Raw genomic sequence first — 22,446 nt, 5'->3', positions numbered from 1 at the left:
AAAATCATATTTTCCCCAAATATTTTTGCGTGTTTTTATTTTTTGTACGAACAAATGACATGCTTCTTTATTTTAATATCATGATATCACGTCAATACGCATTTTGAAAAAAAAAAATGTAGGCATCAGTGTAGTTATGATAGTAAAATAGGTGGCGGTAAAAAATTGAGGTGCGATTCTTAGTATGGAGACTGTAAATCCTATATAAATAATCGTTGCCCATTACACAATACATGTAGGTACATACAATCATGCCTACCTATATCCCATAGAGGTAGACAGATCATATGGAACTATTAACGGAAAACAAAAAAAAAAAACTTAGTCAGGTACGTTACTTTTGCTGCTATACATATAAAAGTTACTTACATCATAATTAGACTTATAAGTATTGACCTGGGTATAGACTGTGGTGATTACCTTTTCGATCTTTATTGAGCTCCCGATATTTCGACGAAGTTACTGAAACCAATGAAACTAACCGTTTAGAACTCCTACCTCAGAATTTATTGCAAAAAACATTTAACCTAGGATTAATTTCGCACAGTTTACTTGTTGATTAACTTACCTACATATCTATTTAACGTCTGCGTTTTCAACGTGTAGAAGCGGGGTCGTTACTCTTGAAAAAACTCCACGAAATGGAGCGAAACATGTCGAGCGTTATATCGACTTAATACGTAAGTAACCCGCTAAAAATATTTTTAAATATGTCTGAGTCTCACGGGAGTTTTATAGTTAAAATATCTACATATCTATTTAAGTCAAACATATTTTTCATTAAAAATAACGTTGGAAAAATATTTCTACCAGAAGAGATGAAAATTAGGTTCTTTAATTTCAAAGTTAGCTTGTTACCGGTTTAGTTAATTAGGCTCCTTTCGGAAGTGGTTGTTAATTACTTTTTTAATTAGAAAAAGGTCAATATGGCCTTGATAGCGGTAACAAATAACAATTTCCTAATTGCTATTTAAAATGATCAGGCATTAAAACTTATTATGGCAATGATATTTGTGAATACTATTTCAATGGTAGCTTTGGTCAACATTAAACAAAATCTGATGTGACTGTACAAATGGTACCAAAATACTAAACTACTAAACACAACGGTTTAGAGGATGGTTAAAGGATAGTTATTTTCTATAAGAGCGCCTATTCATTTTGATTAGCACTCTTGACAATTTCAAAATTGCTAGTTAGAATGATCAGGCGTTAAAATTATTATTGTACTTATGTTTATTGTCGTTACCAATAAGGTCAAGCATGGTTATTAATACAACAAAAAGGTATTTTGGTTGATTTGACATTTCTCATTCTATTAGTATTGAAAAAAATTTACATGAACAAACGATACGTACATATCAAAGCTAAGACTAAGCATAAAACTTAACAGATAGCTTATATCTAAAATGGGCCCTTGAGGCATTGTACCAAGGATGCTGGCGATATTCCCTTGATGTGTCTTAATGCTAATTCGCTGTGCGAGGAAGTCACCAGCTTTCCGGTCAGCAGTAAAATCGGCTAGCTTCGTGAATTTGTTACAATTCGGTGTAAACCCACAAACATGTTGGCAACACAATGTCGTTGTCGCGCTTGTCGTTAACGACACGTGTCGGCGATAAGTTAAAACGACAGCGCCAAAAGTTTAACAACGGGTCGATTTGTATTCCGCTGGCCGATGCGTTTTCTGCAGCGATCGTGACCGACCGATATGGCTCAAGTCATGAGCTGCAGAGAGAAATCGTTTTAAATCATACTTAAGTACTAGTTTACTTACTTGGCTGGCGCGGTAACCCAAAATGAGTTTTGGCCTCCAACACAAGAGCACGCCAATTTGCTCAGTCTTGAGCGGTATCGCGCCAGCTTTCGCCGACGCCGAGCTCACGGAGGTCTACCTCCACTCTTGCCCAACGATATTTTGGGTGACCAGCAGGACGCGTCCATTCGGTAAAATCATAAGATAATTTAATGATTGAATACTAAAAATCTAAGGCCAAAGTTAAATGAGTGGATGGTAAATTAAATCTAACCTACTGAGACTACGGGGGACAAAAGAGCTGCTGCCTCACTCAACGTATAAGTATTACTATTCGGCGAGGTAATGCTGCCAGCATCTTGGGCGCTGTGCCTCAGGGGCCCCTCTTTAGACAGATTTTTAGTTTTCTTTTTTTTAATTGCCTAGTTATATTTATTGTAAGGAATTTTTATTTAAGTGTTATTAATAAATAAATAAAAGACCATAATTGAATAGGAGACTGCATCACTTCATGTTAAAGCGCCAGGCAAGAAATCTTCTAAACGCAAAACAATAATTATAAGTACTGTAAGCCGTCTATATTAATAAGTACGGACACCCTACTTTTAAAATAACGGGTTGCAATATTTCTAAAATTTGTTTGCACTCAGTGAATCATTTACCCGAAGTTATATTACAAATTTATCATATCTTGCTCTGTTAGTTCTGCATCTGAATTCTAAATTGAGTCATAATTAATTTTTTTTTAACAAGCAGAGTACTGCAGCAGGTCTGAGGTTTCGCTGATGAAGTTATAGTAGTTCATAACCCTTTACGACCGAGAAAATTATTTTCTAAAATCTCATAAAAAATGCATGTGAACAGTTTTCAATGGTCGTCAAATACTCGTAAAAAATAATATAAAAATTTTTATTGCCTTTAATCAATAAAAAAATCGCATGCAGGAAAGTGACGTTCAGGACCTATATGTAAATGCACAAAAGTGCAAATTCGGAAGGACACGTAAAAAGTGACTAAATATCTTATTTTAGATAATAAAACTTTTTTTTTATAATCATCTATTATTCGTTTTTACATAATACAACGATTAAAAAACTATAAAAAAAAACAATTGACGAAAAAAATTTCATTCCAACTATCACTTACTTCGTATGTAAATCTTTCAAACATTTCTTTTTGCGTGTAATGCAAAGGTACACGTTGTTGAAACGTTGATGCAACGTGTATTAGTTCGACTGGATCAGGATTCCAATGGGGAATGCAGGTTTTGGGGGATTTCATATCGTCAAATTTAGGCAAATGATTAATAACTATCAAATATGATAGATGCAAGGTGCTGGCGAGCTCTGACTCTTTCTGGGCCTCACAGGTGTTTTACCATGTGAAACGTCATTCGAACATGCTTCTCTATTCATTACGCCGTTTTCTTGGTGCTTTAATGAGCATTGCAAAGATTTCCAAGCGGAAATCTAGTAAAAGTACTTTGCGTCTAGGGAGGCCCATGGCGTCGCAAACAATTTTGTACGTATGCCCTCCATGCATTCACCAAAGCTAAATTATTATCATTGCGTCTCAGAAACAATTGACGGATCGTGTATTTTTAAATCAGTTAAAGTATTTGAAGACGAAGGTTCAAAAAACAGCTGGTCAACCTCCAAACTTTCGTTGTCACGCCATTCAAAAAGGTACTAAGTTAATTCTTCAAGGCCCTCGTCAAAATTTTCAGTATCTGATATTAAATTTCACCATTGCACAAAATTTCAAGGATTTGTTCATCACTTAATGGACGCCCTATAGAATATAAATATTGAATTACAAACCGAAATTTGTAATAAACCGCGAAAATATTTGATTATTTGTTCGAAATTCATTTTACGCCCAAAGGCCGAATACACATAAACGTGCAGATATTTATGGCAAACGGATTACGGGCTACGACCGAACCTACAAATTCGTGCACTTCATTTTTACGATCTTATTAATAACACGAAATCACTTAATTTTAGTCTTAATTCATAATTAATAAAACCACTAGCTCTTTAACAGTAAAAATCATGCATTAAATAAAAGGTTTGTCACCAAAAATATACGAAATTATGAACTTACGTGGGTCACTACTCTCACCAAAATACCGCGCCATCTTCAAACATGTCCTGCGACCGATTGACCCGGCCAACCTAAGGTATTTACTATTATTACGTGTTGCTAGTGTCTGCAGATTCGATCGGTGTAGGTTTGAGCCCGAAAATACAATTTACTTTCTGTCAAGATTTTTTTTAAATAATTTGCAATTTTGCAGGATTATATCAAACCGGTCGGAAAGGGATAAGGTAGACCGCTGGAGTATCAATCCACTTTTATATTTATTGTTTTTTTTTAAATACTACGTCGGTGGCAAACAAGCGTACGGCCCGCCTGATGGAAAACGGTCACCGTAACCTATGGACGCCTGCAACTCAAAGAGTGTCACATGCGCGTTGCCACCCCATTAGAAACTTGTACATTCCCTTTTGTTGATTTTATGTCTTAATGATTATGGTTACAAGGATATGGATATTATGGATATATGCATAGAAAGTGGTGTACCCTTGTTTCGCTGACAAACTTTTCATCGAATATCATCATCATCGAAAGTTTAGTTCGAGTGATATTGTTTCGAGTAATTTTGTTTCAACTACTATTCATTTGAATTAAAATCGCTAAATTTAACAAATTGCACCACACGTACACGTATTACTTATTAAGAACTTGAAAAAATCTTTTGTCTCAAAAGACCAAAAAAGTTTTTACTAACGTTGAATTGCTAAATTGGCTAAAACCGAATTATAAGTTAACAGGATAAGTCGTACTCGGTCACAAAACAGAGCTTCCATGTTTTTTCACGTTTAAGAATTAGTTAGATAGACTCGCGCCTGTATTCCCTTAAGGGGTAGGCACAGCACCTGAAATTGCTCAAGTCTCAGTGCCACTTGGGTTAGCGAGGGGTTAAAGATAAGATAAAGATAAAAAAATGTTTATTGCACAAAAAGACACAAATGAGATGCATTCTTACATAGCTTACAATTACCTACGTGCATAGCTTAATAGTTGGTTTAACGATACCTCAGGAGTCCCCGCACTAGGCTAGGCCTGTATCGCGGGAGACCAGTGGCCCATTTCTCAAAAGGTACAGGCCTTGTATTACAAGTGTGTTTCCATGACAACCCATACGATTTGACAGTTCGCGCACTTGTAATACAAGGCTTGTACCTTTCGAGAAACGGGCCCCAGATGCTTAAGTTGAATGTCATGCAATGACGTTGAAGGAAAGAAAAGATATATTACGGATAGATACAGTAAATTACAGAAAGTTACAATTATGTTAGTTGGTATACATTCAATTTACATAATTTACCTATTAGACTATATGTGTAGTAAGTAACCATGTAGGCTTGACATTTTAGCAATTTTATTCCAATTTAGTTAGTTATATTTATTACATGTGTGATAATATTAAACAATTTTCAAGAGTAATGTCTCAGTCTCGTTATAGTCGAGTGATAACAACCAGTTATAGAGTAATCTTTTAGCCACATGCACAGTACAACCAATCAAATCGCTCTGGAATTTTACAGCCGTGTTGTATATAAGAGAGCTGAGGACGTCACCAAAACGACGCCCAAAAGCAGTGTTAACCCACGGGATTGGCAACTTGAAGACGCGTTTTTCCAGTAATTTAGGATAGATTTCGGTCTTAGCGGCGCTTTTGTGGATTGACATACAGATTTTATGGATGTATAACTGGCGAACTGTAAGTACCTTAGCTTCCCGATAGAGATTGACTGGCGGGTATCTGAAGGGCTTTCTAAGCATTACCTTTAGGACTGAGCGCTGTGCTCTTTCAGCCAATAGGATAACTGTCTTTGAAGCGCTACCCCATACCGCTATAGCATATGTGATTAGAGATTGACGTAGCGCAATATATATACTTTTCAGGAGACTCGGGTCTGCGGAATTTCGAAGTTTCTTGAAGATATAAATGGTTTTCCTAATTCTACTGGAGAGACACTTAATGTGGGATTTGAAGTTTAAGTTTTCGTCAATAAGTAGGCCGAGGTACTTGATAGTGTCAGCACGGCATATTACGTCACAAGAACATGATAAGTTATCAACATTTCTGCAATTATGAATTTTAATGTATTGTGAAGAATTTTTGGGACTTGAGGCGGCAGATTTGTGAAAACACAGGAACTTAGTCTTTTTACTGTTTAAGGTCAGAAGGTTATCCCGAAGCCAACAGGCAGCTTTACTCATTCCTTTTTCTGCTGCAGCAAGTACATTCTCCCAAGTGTTGCCTTTAAATAGAATCACAGTGTCGTCGGCATAGCAGATTATCTCGGCTTGGGGGAGGGCAATGTTGTGTATATCGTTGATGTAGATTAAGAATAGCGTCGGGCCAAGCACGCTTCCCTGCGGTACTCCGAAATCCACGTTCTCCAGATCGCTCCTGCGGCAGTCCACTCTAACCAATTGCCTCCTGTCAGATAAATAACTTTGGAACCAAGCCAGTGCAACGCCCCGGATTCCCATTTTTTCAAGCTTCTGCAGAAGTATAGGTCTAGACACAGTGTCAAAGGCCTTGGCCAGGTCCAAGAAGGTTGAACATTGATATCGCAGTAAAAGGTTGCCAGCCTTTCGCCAGTTTCGCCTACGCGACAATTTAACCTTACTTCTACTTAATTACGATAAGGCAGCACGAGAAGGCAGGTGGTGGTGAAATTTTTAACCCACCGTGGTGAAAAGAAGAATCACGGACAGAATTTGTAAACCTCATAAATTTAAGGACGCTTGTCTTTCGCTTTTTGTTCTACGCTATACGCTAATGCCATACGCCATACACAGGTCAAAACAAATGAATAGCGGTCGGGATCAGCGTCGCGCTGCAGTTTCGAAGCTTGCGTACTTTACCACTGGTGTGAATTTCATTCGATTAACAAATTGCACCACGTGCATGTACTACTTACTTATTAAGAACTTTATTATTAGATACTCGGCGATTGGATCTCAATTTAAATATATACAAGAAATGCGGGCGTTCATGTCGCTCCCGGATAGGTCTTAAACCCTTAAATGCATGAATTGACAATAGTTATTTTCCCTTCACTAGCTCGGAAACACGTGTTTTGTCCTTTAATACCAGCGGGTAAAAACGCATTTTATCCACTAGTGGGTAAAGTAATTTGCCTTGAATGAAGTCAAATTAACTGTTTTAAAATTGATAAAAGTAGGTGAATCTAGTAATAAAGATGATTTACCACCTGTGGAACTACTGGAAGCAGTGATAAACGCATTTTTTGCGTTGTAGTTTCCTCGCTATAGTGAGGGGAAAAGTTTTGTGTTACACTCGGGTGCAAATGTATTTTACTTCTCGTGTGTTAAAAAACTCGCAAGTTCAGGATTCTATTCTCGAACCACTCGCTTTGCTCGTGGTTCAACTATAGAATCCTTTCACTTGCTCGTTTTCAATTCCACACTCGGCGTTAAAATACAACTTTGCCCCCTTGTATAACAAATAACTATTGTTATACAAGGGGGCAAAGTTGTATTTTAACGCCGAGTGTGGAATTAAAGGATATTCGAGGATAGAATCCTGAACTTGCGAGTTTTTTAACACACGAGAAGTAAAATACATTTGCACCCGAGTGTAACACAAAACTTTTCCCCTCACTATAGCGAGGAAACTACAACGCAAAAAATGCGTTTATCACTGCTTCCAGTAGTTCCACAGGTGGTAAATCATCTTTATTTCTAAATTCACCTACTTTTATCAATTTTAAAGCAGTTAATTTGACTTTATTCAAGGTCAAATTACTTTACCCACTAGTGGATAAAATGCGTTTTTACCCGCTGGTATTAAAGGACAAAACACGTGTTTCCGAGCTAGTGAGGGGAAAATTAATATATGTGATAGACAATGGTTTTCTGATTCTGGGAAAAATAATAAAAAAAAAATTTAAGATCGATTTTTATTCTAAATCAGTGTCAGTTAAATAGGCCAAATCTTATTTATAGAAATATATCATAATTGGTAAGTTTTATTTAAAATAAATTAATAGTTTAAAAAACACTATAAAACACGCTTTTATAAATGCACGTAAAAGCCAAAAATAAATTATGGATCGTTCAAGTTGTCTCTATTTGTGAGCTGAAGTTTAAAAACTATGTGCTTTTAATTATAATATTTGATTGTAAAAGCGTGGGGCGCTGGAACAGGAAAGACTTTTTGTATAACCACAGAATATATAAGTATAACTTGCTGATAAATCAAATTATGCTATGTTACGGGAAGGAGGTTACACAGATTGACGCGCTAACTGGAGTTGCAGCATGACTAGTAGGTTCTACATTAAACAGTCAAATCAATTAAAAGTCAGTGTTCAAATTAGGTACCAGTTTGTCGAACTCAGACAAAATATGCGCTAGTAGCGAGGAGAGTCGACAGTCACCGACACTTAGAACGCCGCTTTTTTCCGGTAATCAAAGTACAAAAGGGGAAAGTGTCTACAGTGACAGGATGCAGAGTTCTTGTTCGTGGACGAGATATCTTTGGTTCTCTTTGGTAACCCTTAGGCGGCATATGTAAACGTTATGTTCTTATGCAACTTCATTCGCCAGGAAGTTCGAATTAGTATTTGTTTACAAGAAAGTCTTTACTGTTCCAGCGCCCCACGCTTTTACAATCAAATATTATAATTAAAAGCACATAGTTTTTAAACTTCAGCTCACAAATAGAGACAACTTGAACGATCCATAATTTATTTTTGGCTTTTACGTGCATTTATAAAAGCGTGTTTTATAGTGTTTTTTAAACTATTAATTTATTTTATACTTTTTAGTCATTAACACTTTCGCTACCAAGAACCCGACTGTCGGGCACACCGCTCGTAGAAGCGTAGCCGATTACATGGGTTTCCCCGTATGTAGCGAAAATGTCGTAGCGCCGCGTAGAAGCCCGGTTTCGAAAGTGTTAATAATGAAATAAATACCTTTTAACATTTATACATAAAATTATTTCAAGTAGGCGGATTTTACATGCCATTTGTGGCTTAACGTGTACTTATTGCTAATTGCTACTTAATAATAACTAGCGGCTACCTTCTTATTACGGTATTATCATAAAAATGTTTATACCTAATAAGTTATCCGTAAAAGATAGACAATATAGACATGTGCCATCGCGGACTTTTTGAAGACATTAGAGAGACATACTTTCGCCATACATTGTTTTGAAGCTCTCAGCTAGTGGGATTTTGTTTGACTCGATTAGAAAATATTGTCACATTTCAACTAATTCAAACAAAATTTAAGTATTTCTTTTTTGCCGAGCCCCCTTTATTTGCACTTAAGGGTCACAGGAAAACCATTACCCAACTTATTTTAAATACAACGTTGATCTTTCTTTTATGCGGGGGCTTTGCCCCCCGAACCCCCCTTTGTTTGCTCTGAAAGGTCACAAGAAAACGCTAACCCAACTTATTTTAAATACTACGTTAATTTTTCTTTTATGCGGGGGCTTCGCCCCCGAGCCCCCCTTTTCGTTACTCTTAAGGGTAACAAGAAAACCCTAACCCAACTTATTTTAAATACAACGTTTATCTTTCTTTTATGCGGGGGCTTCGCCCCCGAGCCCCCTTTGTTTGCTCTTAAAGGTCACAAGAAAACACTAACCCAACTTATCTTAAATACTACGTTGATCTTTCTTTCATGCGGGAGGCTTCGCCCCCGAGCCCCCCTTTGTTTGCTCTTAAAGGTCACAAGAAAACCCTAACCCAACTTATTTTAAATACTACGTTGATCTTTCTTTTATGCGGGGGGCTTTGCCCCCCGAGCCCCCCTTTTCGTTACTCTTAAGGGTCACAAGAAAACCCTAAACCAACTTATTTAAAATACAACGTTGATATTTCTTTCATGCGGGGGGCTTCGCCCCCCGAGCCCCCCTTTGTTTGCTCTTAAAGGTCACAAGAAAACGCTAACCCAACTTATTTTAAATACTACGTTAATCTTTCTTTTATGCTGGGGGCTTCGCCCCCCGAGCCCCTTTTCGTTACTCTTAAGGATCACAAGAAAACCCTAACCCAACTTATTTTAAATACTACGTTGATCTTTCTTTCATGCGGGGGCTTCGCCCCCGAGCCCCCCTTTGTTTGCTCTTAAAGGTCACAAGAAAACCCTAACCCAACTTATTTTAAATACTACGTTGATCTTTCTTTTATGCGGGGGCTTTGCCCCCGAGCCCCCTTTTCGTTACTCTTAAGGGTCACAAGAAAACCCTAAACCAACTTATTTAAAATACAACGTTGATATTTCTTTCATGCGGGGGCTTCGCCCCCGAGCCCCCTTTGTTTGCTCTTAAAGGTCACAAGAAAACGCTAACCCAACTTATTTTAAATACTACGTTAATCTTTCTTTTATGCTGGGGGCTTCGCCCCCCGAGCCCCCCTTTTCGTTACTCTTAAGGATCACAAGAAAACCCTAACCCAACTTATTTTAAATACTACGTTGATCTTTCTTTTATGCGGGGGGCTTTGCCCCCCGAACCCCCCTTTGTTTGCTCTGAAAGGTCACAAGAAAACGCTAACCCAACTTATTTAAAATACAACGTTGATCTTTCTTTTATGCGGGGGGCTTCGCCCCCCGAGCCCCCCTTTGTTTGCTCTTAAAGGTCACAAGAAAACCCTAACCCAACTTATTTTAAATACTACGTTGATCTTTCTTTTATGCGGGGGCTTTGCCCCCGAGCCCCCTTTTCGTTACTCTTAAGGGTCACAAGAAAACCCTAAACCAACTTATTTAAAATACAACGTTGATATTTCTTTCATGCGGGGGGCTTCGCCCCCCGAGCCCCCCTTTGTTTGCTCTTAAAGGTCACAAGAAAACGCTAACCCAACTTATTTTAAATACTACGTTAATCTTTCTTTTATGCTGGGGGCTTCGCCCCCCGAGCCCCCCTTTTCGTTACTCTTAAGGATCACAAGAAAACCCTAACCCAACTTATTTTAAATACTACGTTGATCTTTCTTTCATGCGGGGGCTTCGCCCCCGAGCCCCCTTTGTTTGCTCTTAAAGGTCACAAGAAAACGCTAACCCAACTTATTTAAAATACAACGTTGATCTTTCTTTTATGCGGGGCTTCGCCCCCGAGCCCCCCTTTGTTTACTCTTAAAGGTCACAAGAAAACGCTAACCCAACTTATCTTAAATACTACGTTGATCTTTCTTTCATGAGGGGGCTTCGCCCCCGAGCCCCCCTTTGTTTGCTCTTAAAGGTCACAAGAAAACGCTAACCCAACTTATTTTAAATACTACGTTAATCTTTCTTTTATGCGGGGGCTTCGCCCCCGAGCCCCCCCTTTGTTTACTCTTAAAGGTCACAAGAAAACGCTAACCCAACTTATCTTAAATACTACGTTGATCTTTCTTTTATGCGGGGGCTTTGCCCCCGAGCCCCCTTTTCGTTACTCTTAAGGGTCACAAGAAAACCCTAAACCAACTTATTTAAAATACAACGTTGATATTTCTTTCATGAGGGGGCTTCGCCCCCGAGCCCCCTTTGTTTGCTCTTAAAGGTCACAAGAAAACGCTAACCCAACTTATTTTAAATACTACGTTAATCTTTCTTTTATGCTGGGGCTTCGCCCCCGAGCCCCCTTTTCGTTACTCTTAAGGATCACAAGAAAACCCTAACCCAACTTATTTTAAATACTACGTTGATCTTTCTTTCATGCGGGGGCTTCGCCCCCGAGCCCCCTTTGTTTGCTCTTAGAGGTCACAAGAAAACGCTAACCCAACTTATTTAAAATACAACGTTGATCTTTCTTTTATGCGGGGGCTTCGCCCCCGAGCCCCCCTTTGTTTACTCTTAAAGGTCACAAGAAAACGCTAACCCAACTTATCTTAAATACTACGTTGATCTTTCTTTCATGAGGGGCTTCGCCCCCGAGCCCCCCTTTGTTTGCTCTTAAAGGTCACAAGAAAACGCTAACCCAACTTATTTTAAATACTACGTTAATCTTTCTTTCATGCGGGGGGCTTCGCCCTCCGAGCCCCCCTTTTCTTTACTCTTAAGGAACACAAGAAAACCCTAAACCAACTTATTTTAAATACAACGTTGATCTTTCTTTCATGCGGGGGCTTCGCCCCCGAGCCCCCCTTTGTTTGCTCTTATATGTCACAAGAAAACGCTAACCCAACTTATCTTAAATACTACGTTGATCTTTCTTTCATGCGGGGGGCTTCGCCCCCCGAGCCCCCCTTTGTTTGCTCTTAAAGGTCACAAGAAAACGCTAACCCAACTTATTCTAAATACAACGTTGATCTTTCTTTCATGCGGGGGCTTCGCCCCCGAGCCCCCCCTTTGTTTGCTCTTAAAGGTCACGAGAAAACGCTAACCCAACTTATCTTAAATACTACGTTGATCTTTCTTTCATGCGGGGGCTTCGCCCCCCGAGCCCCCCCTTTGTTTGCTCTTAAAGGTCACAAGAAAACGCTAACCCAACTTATTCTAAATACTACGTTGATCTTTCTTTCATGCGGGGGGCTTCGCCCCCCGAGCCCCCCTTTGTTTGCTCTTAAAGGTCACAAGAAAACGCTAACCCAACTTATTATAAATACTACGTTGATCTTTCTTTCATGCGGGGGCTTCGCCCCCCGAGCCCCCCTTTGTTTGCTCTTAAAGGTCACAAGAAAACGCTAACCCAACTTATTCTAAATACTACGTTGATCTTTCTTTCATGCGGGGGCCTTTTCTTTACTCTTAAGGATCACAAGAAAACCTTAACCCAACTTATTTAAATACAACGTTGATCTTTCTTTTATGCGGGGGCTTCGCCCCCGAGCCCCCTTTGTTTGCTCTGAAAGGTCACAAGAAAACGCTAACCCAACTTATTTTAAATATTACGTTAATCTTTCTTTTATGCGGGGGGCTTCGCCTCCCGAGCCCCCCTTTGTTTACTCTTAAAGGTCACAAGAAAACGCTAACCCAACTTATCTTAAATACTACGTTGATCTTTCTTTCATGCGGGGGCTTCGCCCCCGAGCCCCCTTTCTTTACTCTTAAGGATCACAAGAAAACCCTAAACCAACTTATTTTAAATACAACGTTGATCTTTCTTTCATGCGGGGGCTTCGCCCCCGAGCCCCCTTTGTTTGCTCTTAAATGTCACAAGAAAACGCTAACCCAACTTATCTTAAATACTACGTTGATCTTTCTTTCATGCTTCCCCCTCGAGCCCCCCCCTTTTTTTCTGTTCTTATCTTCCGGCACCATCATCAGGCCTTGAAACCTAATCGTAGTCATAGTTCATTACAAGACTTTTCTAAGAAGCCCAAAAACAGCTATGATACGATGTTCCATCATGTAGTTCCAGTTCATATCTTCCGGCTCCATCATCAGACCTTGAATTCTAATCGTAGTCAAAGTTCATTACAAGACTTTTCTAAGAATCCCAAAAACAGCTATGATACGATGTTCTATCATGTAGTTCCAGTTCATATCTTCCGGCTCCATCATCAGACCTTGAAACCTAATCGTAGTCAAAGTTCATTACAAGACTTTTCTAAGAAGCCCAAAAACAGCTAATGATACGATGTTCCATCATGTAGTTCCAGCTCATATCTTCCGGCTCCATCATCAGACCTTGAAACCTAATTGTAGTCAAAGTTCATTACAAGACTTTCCTAAGAAGCCCAAAAACAGCTATGATACGATGTTCCATGATGTAGTTCCAGTTCATATCTTCCGGCTCCATCATCAGACCTTGAAACCTAATCGTAGTCAAAGTTCATTACAAGACTTTTCTAAGAATCCCAAAAACAGCTATGATACGATGTTCTATCATGTAGTTCCAGTTCATATCTTTCGGCTTCATCATCAGACCTTGAAACCTAATTGTAGTCAAAGTTCATTACAAGACTTTTCTAAGAAACCCAAAAACGGCTATGATACGAGGTTCCATCATGTAGTTCCAGTTCATATCTTCCGACTCCATTATCAGATCAGCTCAACAGTACCATATTATTGTATTGTCATCGGAACTACATATAGCTGCCAATTTTCATTACGCTACGACTCCTGGAAGATGGTTAAATTAGCCTCCGCAGATTCCATTACATACATAGTTACATACACGACGACCTAATAAAAGCGTGTTAAAAATTGCTACTATTAAAAATAGAATAGAATAGAATAGAATAGAATAGAAGAACTTTATTCAAAAACGCTTAATTTAAACTTAACTAATAACACTAACATAATAAATATTATTGTATTAAAGCGTAACTGAAAAGGTCTCCACTCAGCTTCATGCCAAGGGACCCTGGAGGACCCTGACGCTGGTCTTCCGTGGAGACCCTTTGAGTAGTGGTACTGATAATTTACGCTATTTGACGCGTGATTGTCGCTAGATGTCACTACAAAACCCCCATCTACTGATGTATGGAGTTACAACTCTTCCCTTACTTATTCCTCTGTGGTTTTAGGGACACCCATGGATAAAGGAAATCGCTACTTCTTCCGCCACGACCCTTTTTGTTTATCAATATTTCTGTGACGGGGCATCGACCCAAGCCGTCATCCCAAATAAAACGGGCCAGTGAAATATTATAAATCGATACGCACGTACCGTCTACAAATAAATAAGGGCGGCGGAGAAGAGGTTATTGCGGGTTCAGTCCGTACGCTTAGATCCTTTTTGTCAACAAAACATTCTAAAGACACCGTCAATAGAATTTGTGAACAATGTAAACAAACCTTGTAGTCAAAATGTCTTTAATTTCCATTCTAACTAAATTCATATGTTATTTAATCAATTCATATCACATCATGATCTTCAACCTTTAAAATAATAAAATTCTGCTAGAATATTGATATTTTATAGAACGGTTTGTTTACATTGTTGACAATTTCTATTGGCGGCGATTTTAATCGTATAGACGGTCAACCTTTTGCCACTAAATAATGGCGCAAACTTCAAACTTCAATTTATATTAGGGAATTAAAGCTTATTCATTCACCGTCTACATTTTCAATTATTTTTAAGCGATATGGCTCGTCGACGATTCCGCCAACGTCAAGGTTTCGGAAGGCACGTTTTTATGAAGATTTTTCAAATTTATTTAAAGATATTTTAAGCGGGTTACTCACGTGTTATGTCGATATAGCGTTCGACATATTTCGATCCATTTTCGAGGATACTCTTGAGAAAGATCCTTGAAAATGGATCGAAACACGTCGAACGCTATATCGACTTAACACGTGAGTAACCCGCTTAAAATATTTTTAAATATGTTTGAGTCTCACGGGAGTTTTATAGTTAAAATTTTTCAAATTTTCCTCCTTTTTTAATGCCTGGATTTGGTTGACTGTCTATAATAATTCGGAAGTTTAAAGTAATACTTTTTCATGGGTGCCCTGTCGACACGGCTGATAGACGCATCCGGCGACCCAAGGCCTGGCGCTTACCTCTCCCAGCGTATATCGCTGGCAATTCAGAGAGGTAATGCGGCCAGCGTCCTGAGGTCGATGCCGCATGAAGACTCACTGGACGAGGTTTTCTTTTTATGATTTTGTTTTCTTCTTTTTAGTACCTATTATTTAACTTTTAGTATTATTTTTATCCATACTAATATTATAAATGGAAAAGTGTGTGTGTCTGTTTGTTTGTCCGTCTTTCCCGGCGAAACGAAGCGACGAATTTGCGTGATATTTTAAGTGGAGATAGTTCAAGGGTTGGAGAGTGATATAGGCAACTTTTTGTCTCTTTCTTCCCCCCCCCCCCACTTCCCTATAAATAGGGGTGGAAGTTTGTATGGAGCATTCCGCAATTTTCGAATTAAACGCGAGCGAAGCCGCGGGCAAAAGCTAGTTTTTTATAGGTCTATTTTTAAGTTAGTTCAATTAGTTATATTATTTTAGTTTTGTATAGATATTTTTATGTTTTTGGTTATTATTAAGTTTTATATTTTATATAATATGTATTTTCAGAGTTGCTTTTTATAAGAATTCTTTTACCACTTAGAATCATTAAATTATCAAGGGCCTCGAAATAGAGCGCGGATCAGACAATAGACCGTTTCAGAACGCAAGCCCATCCCTTCTCTTACAAACTTACGGCATTGGCTAAAGCAACACGAAGTGGATCTTAGCCTCCAACAATAGACTTGTCCACAATGTCCATTCGCTCCAGTTCTGTGCAATAGCCTAGTTTCCTATACTTAAAATAATAGTATTTTATACAATCTTGATATAATTCAGAGCTTTTCAGTCGAGTAATATGTTTAGGCCACGAAGCTTGCTGAGTGGCCTAATAGTACGGTACGAGAGTGAAAAGCTTAATTTCAGTTAACTAAAGTGAAGTGTAATGAAATATTATAGTTGACTAAGTGTCAAAGACTATCCAACACTGAAAAGTCAGCATTTATAGTTTAGCCTGTGGTGTCCTAATTGACAGATTAAAGTCGACGAGTAGAAAAAATATTTTTCAATTTTTCAATTCAATTTTTTCAATTTCAAATATTTATTCAAGTAGGCTTAATTAAATAAGCACTTTTGACATGTCATACAAAATATTAACAATTACAGCTTAAGAATTACAGATAAGTATTACAATAATAATTATATTACAGTTATACGAAATTATATTAGTAAATAATACAATACAACAGTATAATATGGCAATTAAATATTATATAAACGGTATTAGCTAGTATTTAGAGTGCGCAAGTCAACTCAGTCCCAGGCGGTTTTGTCATTAATATAATCCTTAGTGCTATAGTAAGCCTTACACATTAATCTATTCTTTACGTATTTCTTCAGTCTATGTAATGGAAGTTCAGTTATAGTACTAGGCAGTTTATTATAGAACCGTACGCAGTTACCCACGAAAGAGTTCCTGATTTTTTGTAACCGTGTGGTTGGCATTGCTAGTTTGTCCTTGTTTCTGGTATTGATGTTATGAATGTCGCAATTTCTTTTGAAGTTATCTTTATGTTTATGGACGTAAATAATATTTTCATAAATGTATTGGGAGTACACAGTCAGTATATTAATTTCCTTGAATTTATTTCTTAGCGAAGCTCTAGCACTCATTTTATAAATAGAACGTATGGCGCGCTTCTGGAGTACAAAGACAGTATTGACGTCAGCAGCGCTACCCCAGAGCAAGATGCCATATGACATGATACTGTGAAAGTAGGCAAAGTATACCAATCTTGCTGTCTTTTCATCTGTTAGGTGGCGAATTTTAGATACTGCAAACGCTGCAGAACTGAGTTTGTTTGCAAGAATATTTATGTGCAAACCCCATTGCAGCTTGGCATCCAAAGTTAGGCCTAGGAATACTGTACTGCTGGTTAACTCCAGTTCCTCATCATTGATGGTGACAGTTGTTGGTGTAGTTTTGACATTAGTAGTCACGAACCTTACATATTTAGTTTTCCTTTCATTTAACAATAGGTTATTGACGTTGAACCATTTCACTATATTAGACAAAGCGCTGTTTACATGATCATTGGCATCTACGTGACGTTTGACTTTAAAGATGAGAGAGGTATCGTCAGCAAACAGTATTATGTCATGGTGATCCTTAACTAAGTGAGGTAAGTCATTTATATAAATGAGGAACAGGAAGGGTCCCAATATAGAACCCTGGGGTACTCCCATGGTAACTAGTGACCCAGAAGACCGTTCTCCATTGACATCTACTCTTTGGATTCTCCCATACAAATAAGATTTTAACAGATCCAGCGCTTTCCCTCTAACTCCATAAAAATAAAGTTTCCTGACGAGTGTTTCGTGACTCACGCAGTCGAACGCCTTGGATAAGTCACAAAAAATGCCTATGGCATCCTGTGACTCCTCCCAGGCATCGAAGATATTTTTAACTAATTCCACCCCTGCGTCTGTGGTCGATCTGCCCCGCGTGAACCCAAACTGTTTATTGTGCATCAGATTGTTGCTGTGAAAGTGATTTAATAATTGTGACAATATTAATTTTTCAAAAATTTTACTTAGTGTAGGCAGAACTGAAATGGGCCTGTAGTTGGTGGGGTCAGTTGTAATACCTGTCTTAAATATAGGAATAATTTTACTCTGTTTCATGAGGTCTGGAAACTCGCCAGAGTCGACGCAATTGTTGAATATGAGTACTAGGTGAGGTACCAGTAATTCGATTAGTGATTTAATGAGATGAATAGAAACCCCCCAAAGATCAACAGTTTTTTTAACATTGATGGCCTGAAACGCCTTAAGTACATCTAGCTCAGTAACATGTTTGAACCTAAATTCAATTAAACATTTCGGCAAGTTATTCTCCAACATTGCGGCCGCAGAAGAACTTGATGAGTTAAGATTCTTAGTCGTGGTAACTGGTATGTTTGTAAAGAAAGTTTCAAATTCAGTGGCGACATCTATGCTAGATTCTAACAATTTCCCATCTACGTTTAACTGGTATGTGTTACTTGTACTTTTTTTCCGACCTGTCTCTTCATTTATTATTTTCCATGTGGTCTTAATTACGTTGGAACTATCTTTTATCCTACTGCTTAGATAATTGCTTTTAGCCATATGGCATTCTTGTTTAAAACTTTTAGAAAACTGTTTTACGTATTCTTTAAATGCATCATCCGTTCTATAGCGCCGTTCCTCGTAAAGTTCATACAATTTTTTTCTTTGATTGTGTAATTCTACAGTAGCCCATTCACTAAAATTATTTGTACAGCTAATTACCACCGACTTACTTGTGAATATTTTATTGTACTCTTTCATGAAAATTTTGAAAAATGTATCGTACATATTAGTTGGACCTAATTCAACAGGCAAAAAAGGCAGCTGAAGGGGGAGGCTATTCCTCATTTTTTCCAAACGTTCGGAAGTTACTGGTACAAACGTAATTTTCTTCATTGGAGGACTTACATCCCTTGCGCACGCAAAAGTCATCAATTGACCCAGGTGATCAGATTCCAGAGCATTGATCACATTCTTACCAATAGGAACAATATTAGTAAAAATGTTATCAATACAGGTTGCGCTGGTAGCTGTGACTCTTGTAGGCTCCTTAAATATATAATTCAATCCGAAAGATCTAAAAAGACTTATTAAGCTGACACTCAAGGTGGAGGTTTCCAGAACATTGACATTGAAGTCTCCACAAACGATTATTTGTTTATTAACGTGTGATATTTTTTCTAATGCTATTTCCATTTGCTTTTGAAATATTTCATAACTGGCCAAAGGTGGCCTATAAACACATATAACAATGAATTGTTCGAATTCCACAGCGGCTAGTTCAACAACTCTTTCGACAGATAAGGACACAATATCTTTACGTTCTTTGAACTTTAACTGGTTGTTTATGATTATCATAGTCCCACCATGTACGGATTTAATTCTACTAAATATACTACCAAGCTGATGGTTCTTAAAATTAAACATTGCTTCGTTAGATCTTAGCCAGTGTTCGCTAATACATAATATATCAATATTTTTACAGTTTAAGAATAGATCAATCTGCAAATCCTTACTTCTTATGCTTTGAATGTTTTGATGGACCAAGTTTAAGCTACTTACAAGATTACAATTCTTTTTGTTGTGAGAGTTCCCTATATTAGGCAAGTTGCCAGCACTAAAGTCTACTGTTGTCACATGGTTTAATTTAAATTAGTTTGTACCCTCACAAGGTTTGTGCTTGTCTGTTGGAGATTAGTATGCTTACAAGCCAAGTTTTTTGTTGATACATCAAAAAAGTATGATAGCGACTTAGCTATCTGTTTTCTACAGTAATATTTGAGGTAACATTTACCTCTGTTCAAAGTGTAAAAATGTCTAACGTATCTGTTAGTGTCAATAATATGGATGTTTTTATTATACGCACAGATATTGTACATTTGTAAGTTTAACTTATGTCTAAGTTCATTTTCCGCTCGTGACAACTGCTGGCAGTAAGGGAAAGAGAACAATACAATTTGTTTTATTATGAGGCCATTTAGAATGTCATGATATCTAATTATGTCATTTTTATTAATTTTATCTACGTTTCCTATAAATATAATCAATGTCGTATTAGAATGGATGTTATTGTCTCTCGTCATTTGATTTAAAATATTCTCAAAGTTATTACGTGGCATGCAGGTGCTAATAATTCTTTGCTCCCCACAATATCTGTGAAGAAGTGTGCCAATGTTTTTACCGATCTCATCACAATACATGACTATATTTGGTGTCAGCGCGCTCGGTGAGGGCTCAGCCGAGGGCGGCGAGGGCTCAGCCGAGAGCGGCGAGGGATCAGTCGAGAGCGGCGAGGGCTCAGCCGAAGGCGGCGAGGGCTCAGCCGAGAGCGGCGAGGGCTCAGCCGAGAGCGGCGAGGGCTCAGCCGAGGGCGGCGAGGGCTCAGTCGAGAGCGGCGAGGGGTCAGCCGAGAGCGGCGAGGGCTCAGCCGAGAGCGGCGAGGGCTCAGCCGAGGGCGGCGAGGGCTCAGCCGAGGGCAGCGAGGGCTCAGTCGAGAGCGGCGAGGGCTCAGCCGAGAGCGGCGAGGGCTCAGCCGAGAGCGGCGAGGGCTCAGCCGAGAGCGGCGAGGGCTCAGCCGAGGGCGGCGAGGGCTCAGCCGAGGGCGGCGAGGGCTCAGTCGAGAGCGGCGAGGGCTCAGCCGAGAGCGGCGAGGGCTCAGCCGAGAGCGGCGAGGGCTCAGCCGAGAGCGGCGAGGGCTCAGCCGAGAGCGGCGAGGGCTCAGCCGAGAGCGGCGAGGGCTCAGCCGAGAGCGGCGAGGGATCAGTCGAGAGCGGCGAGGGCTCAGCCGAAGGCGGCGAGGGCTCAGCCGAGAGCGGCGAGGGCTCAGTCGAGAGCGGCGAGGGCTCAGCCGAAGGCGGCGAGGGCTCAGCCGAGAGCGGCGAGGGCTCAGCCGAGGGCGGCGAGGGCTCAGTCGAGAGCGGCGAGGGGTCAGCCGAGAGCGGCGAGGGCTCAGCCGAGAGCGGCGAGGGCTCAGCCGAGGGCGGCGAGGGCTCAGCCGAGGGCAGCGAGGGCTCAGTCGAGAGCGGCGAGGGCTCAGCCGAGAGCGGCGAGGGCTCAGCCGAGAGCGGCGAGGGCTCAGCCGAGAGCGGCGAGGGCTCAGCCGAGAGCGGCGAGGGCTCAGCCGAGAGCGGCGAGGGCTCAGCCGAGAGCGGCGAGGGATCAGTCGAGAGCGGCGAGGGCTCAGCCGCAGTTAAAAAACTATCTATAAGCGACTCTGTCAATTCTCGGTTATGTTTGCTTAGCAAAGTAAGTTCTAACGTAGCAGTGGAGAGCTCCTGTATCTCTTTGTTAGCAGAGCTTAATTTTGAACTTAGAGTTTCGAGCTCAGCTCTCTGATTTAATAGTTTATCAGTCATCTTCAAAGACTCTTTCTTTGATCTGATATATTTTCTACAAATCCTCATACAGTGCTTAATTTGAGATCTTTGCTTAATTTTGTTTGTTGTCTTCGAATGTCTCTTCACTAGTTTTTTAATATCGTAGTGGAAACTATTACAAGAGTCGGAAGAGGATGACAATGATGACAGTTCCTCGGACAGTGTGTATATTAGATCATCTTGCCCTTTGTCTTGTTTTAAAATATGAATTTCATCTTGGGCTTCTCCAAGCTGTATCTGCAGGCAAGAGATTTTTTCGAGAGCAGTCTCGTGCACTGATTGACATTTTCGAAAGCCGTCTACCAAGACCTGCAGAGAATTTCTTTGTTCTTCAGTCTCCGCTAGTTGATTAGACAGCTCGTTTAGTTGGCGCTTTAATAGCGAGTTACGTGACACAATGGTCTTAATTTCGGCCTCATTTTCCTCTCGCTCTTCTAGTAGTCTATCACATAAAGCTTGTTGACTTTTGAGCTCATCTTGGGTCTTAGATAGACTCTCTTGTAGATACTGCCTTCTAGTGGTCATTTTTATTAATTTGAACAACAAAAGTAATTACAAAAAACTGATCTAAAAAAAATAATAATGTGTGATGATTTGGAACACTGCCTTTGTTGAGGACGGTGTGAAGTCGTTCGTCGCCCTTTTAATGTCTTATTGTTTCTGAACGTACCTCGTTCATGTGACACTTCAACGTCAGTTTGTAGCTGTCAGTGTCAGTCGTCAAAAGCCGTCAAACTCAGCCGGTAAATACCGCAGTTTTTACTTGATATTTTAACTAACTAATCCTTTTATTTTATGTTTGAATGTGTGAGTGTTATTTTTGGAAGTACCGTTATAATTTTAGGCTTTGTTTTGATCTAAATACACAATTAGAGCTCACCATAACGCCTAAAACTTCATCACCATGACGCTTGTATCTTCTCGTAAGTTTTATACACTAATTAGAGTTATTTTAACGGGTTTAAACATTATTTCGTAATTAAATTAAATGCACTGCCAATAACATGACTGTCAATTCTCACGCACACACCCGAGGTCAGTACAGATGTTTTCAGTACAGATGGTGTTTTTTTTACGCACTAGTGCGAGAAGTGGTTCATTATATGCCAGGTCGAAACTTCGGAGTGCCATCTGTACTGAAAAACGTCGTACGATACACGTGCGAAAAGGAAATTCGTAACTCGTGTCGATTTAAAACACTCCCTTCGGTCGTGTTTTAATTTATCGCCACTCGTTTTGAACTTCCTTTTTTACGCACTTGTATCGTAATGTACT

General features: G+C 39.5%; 1 protein-coding gene across 1 annotated transcript; it reads left to right on the top strand.

Annotated features, from left to right (window-relative positions):
• The first annotated feature begins 19,993 nt into the window (after window positions 1-19,993).
• Window positions 19,994-22,154, top strand: LOC125236915 (autotransporter adhesin BpaC-like). The gene has a single exon (XM_048143831.1). It carries the CDS (start codon window positions 19,994-19,996, stop codon window positions 21,128-21,130), a length of 1,137 nt encoding a protein of 378 aa, XP_047999788.1. The 3' UTR covers window positions 21,131-22,154.
• Window positions 22,155-22,446: the final 292 nt, after the last annotated feature.

Source organism: Leguminivora glycinivorella, chromosome 20, assembly GCF_023078275.1.
Source record: "Leguminivora glycinivorella isolate SPB_JAAS2020 chromosome 20, LegGlyc_1.1, whole genome shotgun sequence".
NCBI classification, from domain to species: domain Eukaryota; kingdom Metazoa; phylum Arthropoda; class Insecta; order Lepidoptera; family Tortricidae; genus Leguminivora; species Leguminivora glycinivorella.
The sequence above is the reverse complement of the archived record's forward strand: the minus strand, read 5'-3'. Positions and strand labels throughout refer to the sequence as shown.

Coding starts and splice junctions, on each gene's coding strand:
- LOC125236915 (XM_048143831.1), top strand. CDS start 19,994: ATGACTATATTTGGTGTCAGCGCGCTCGGTGAGGGCTCAGCCGAGGGC.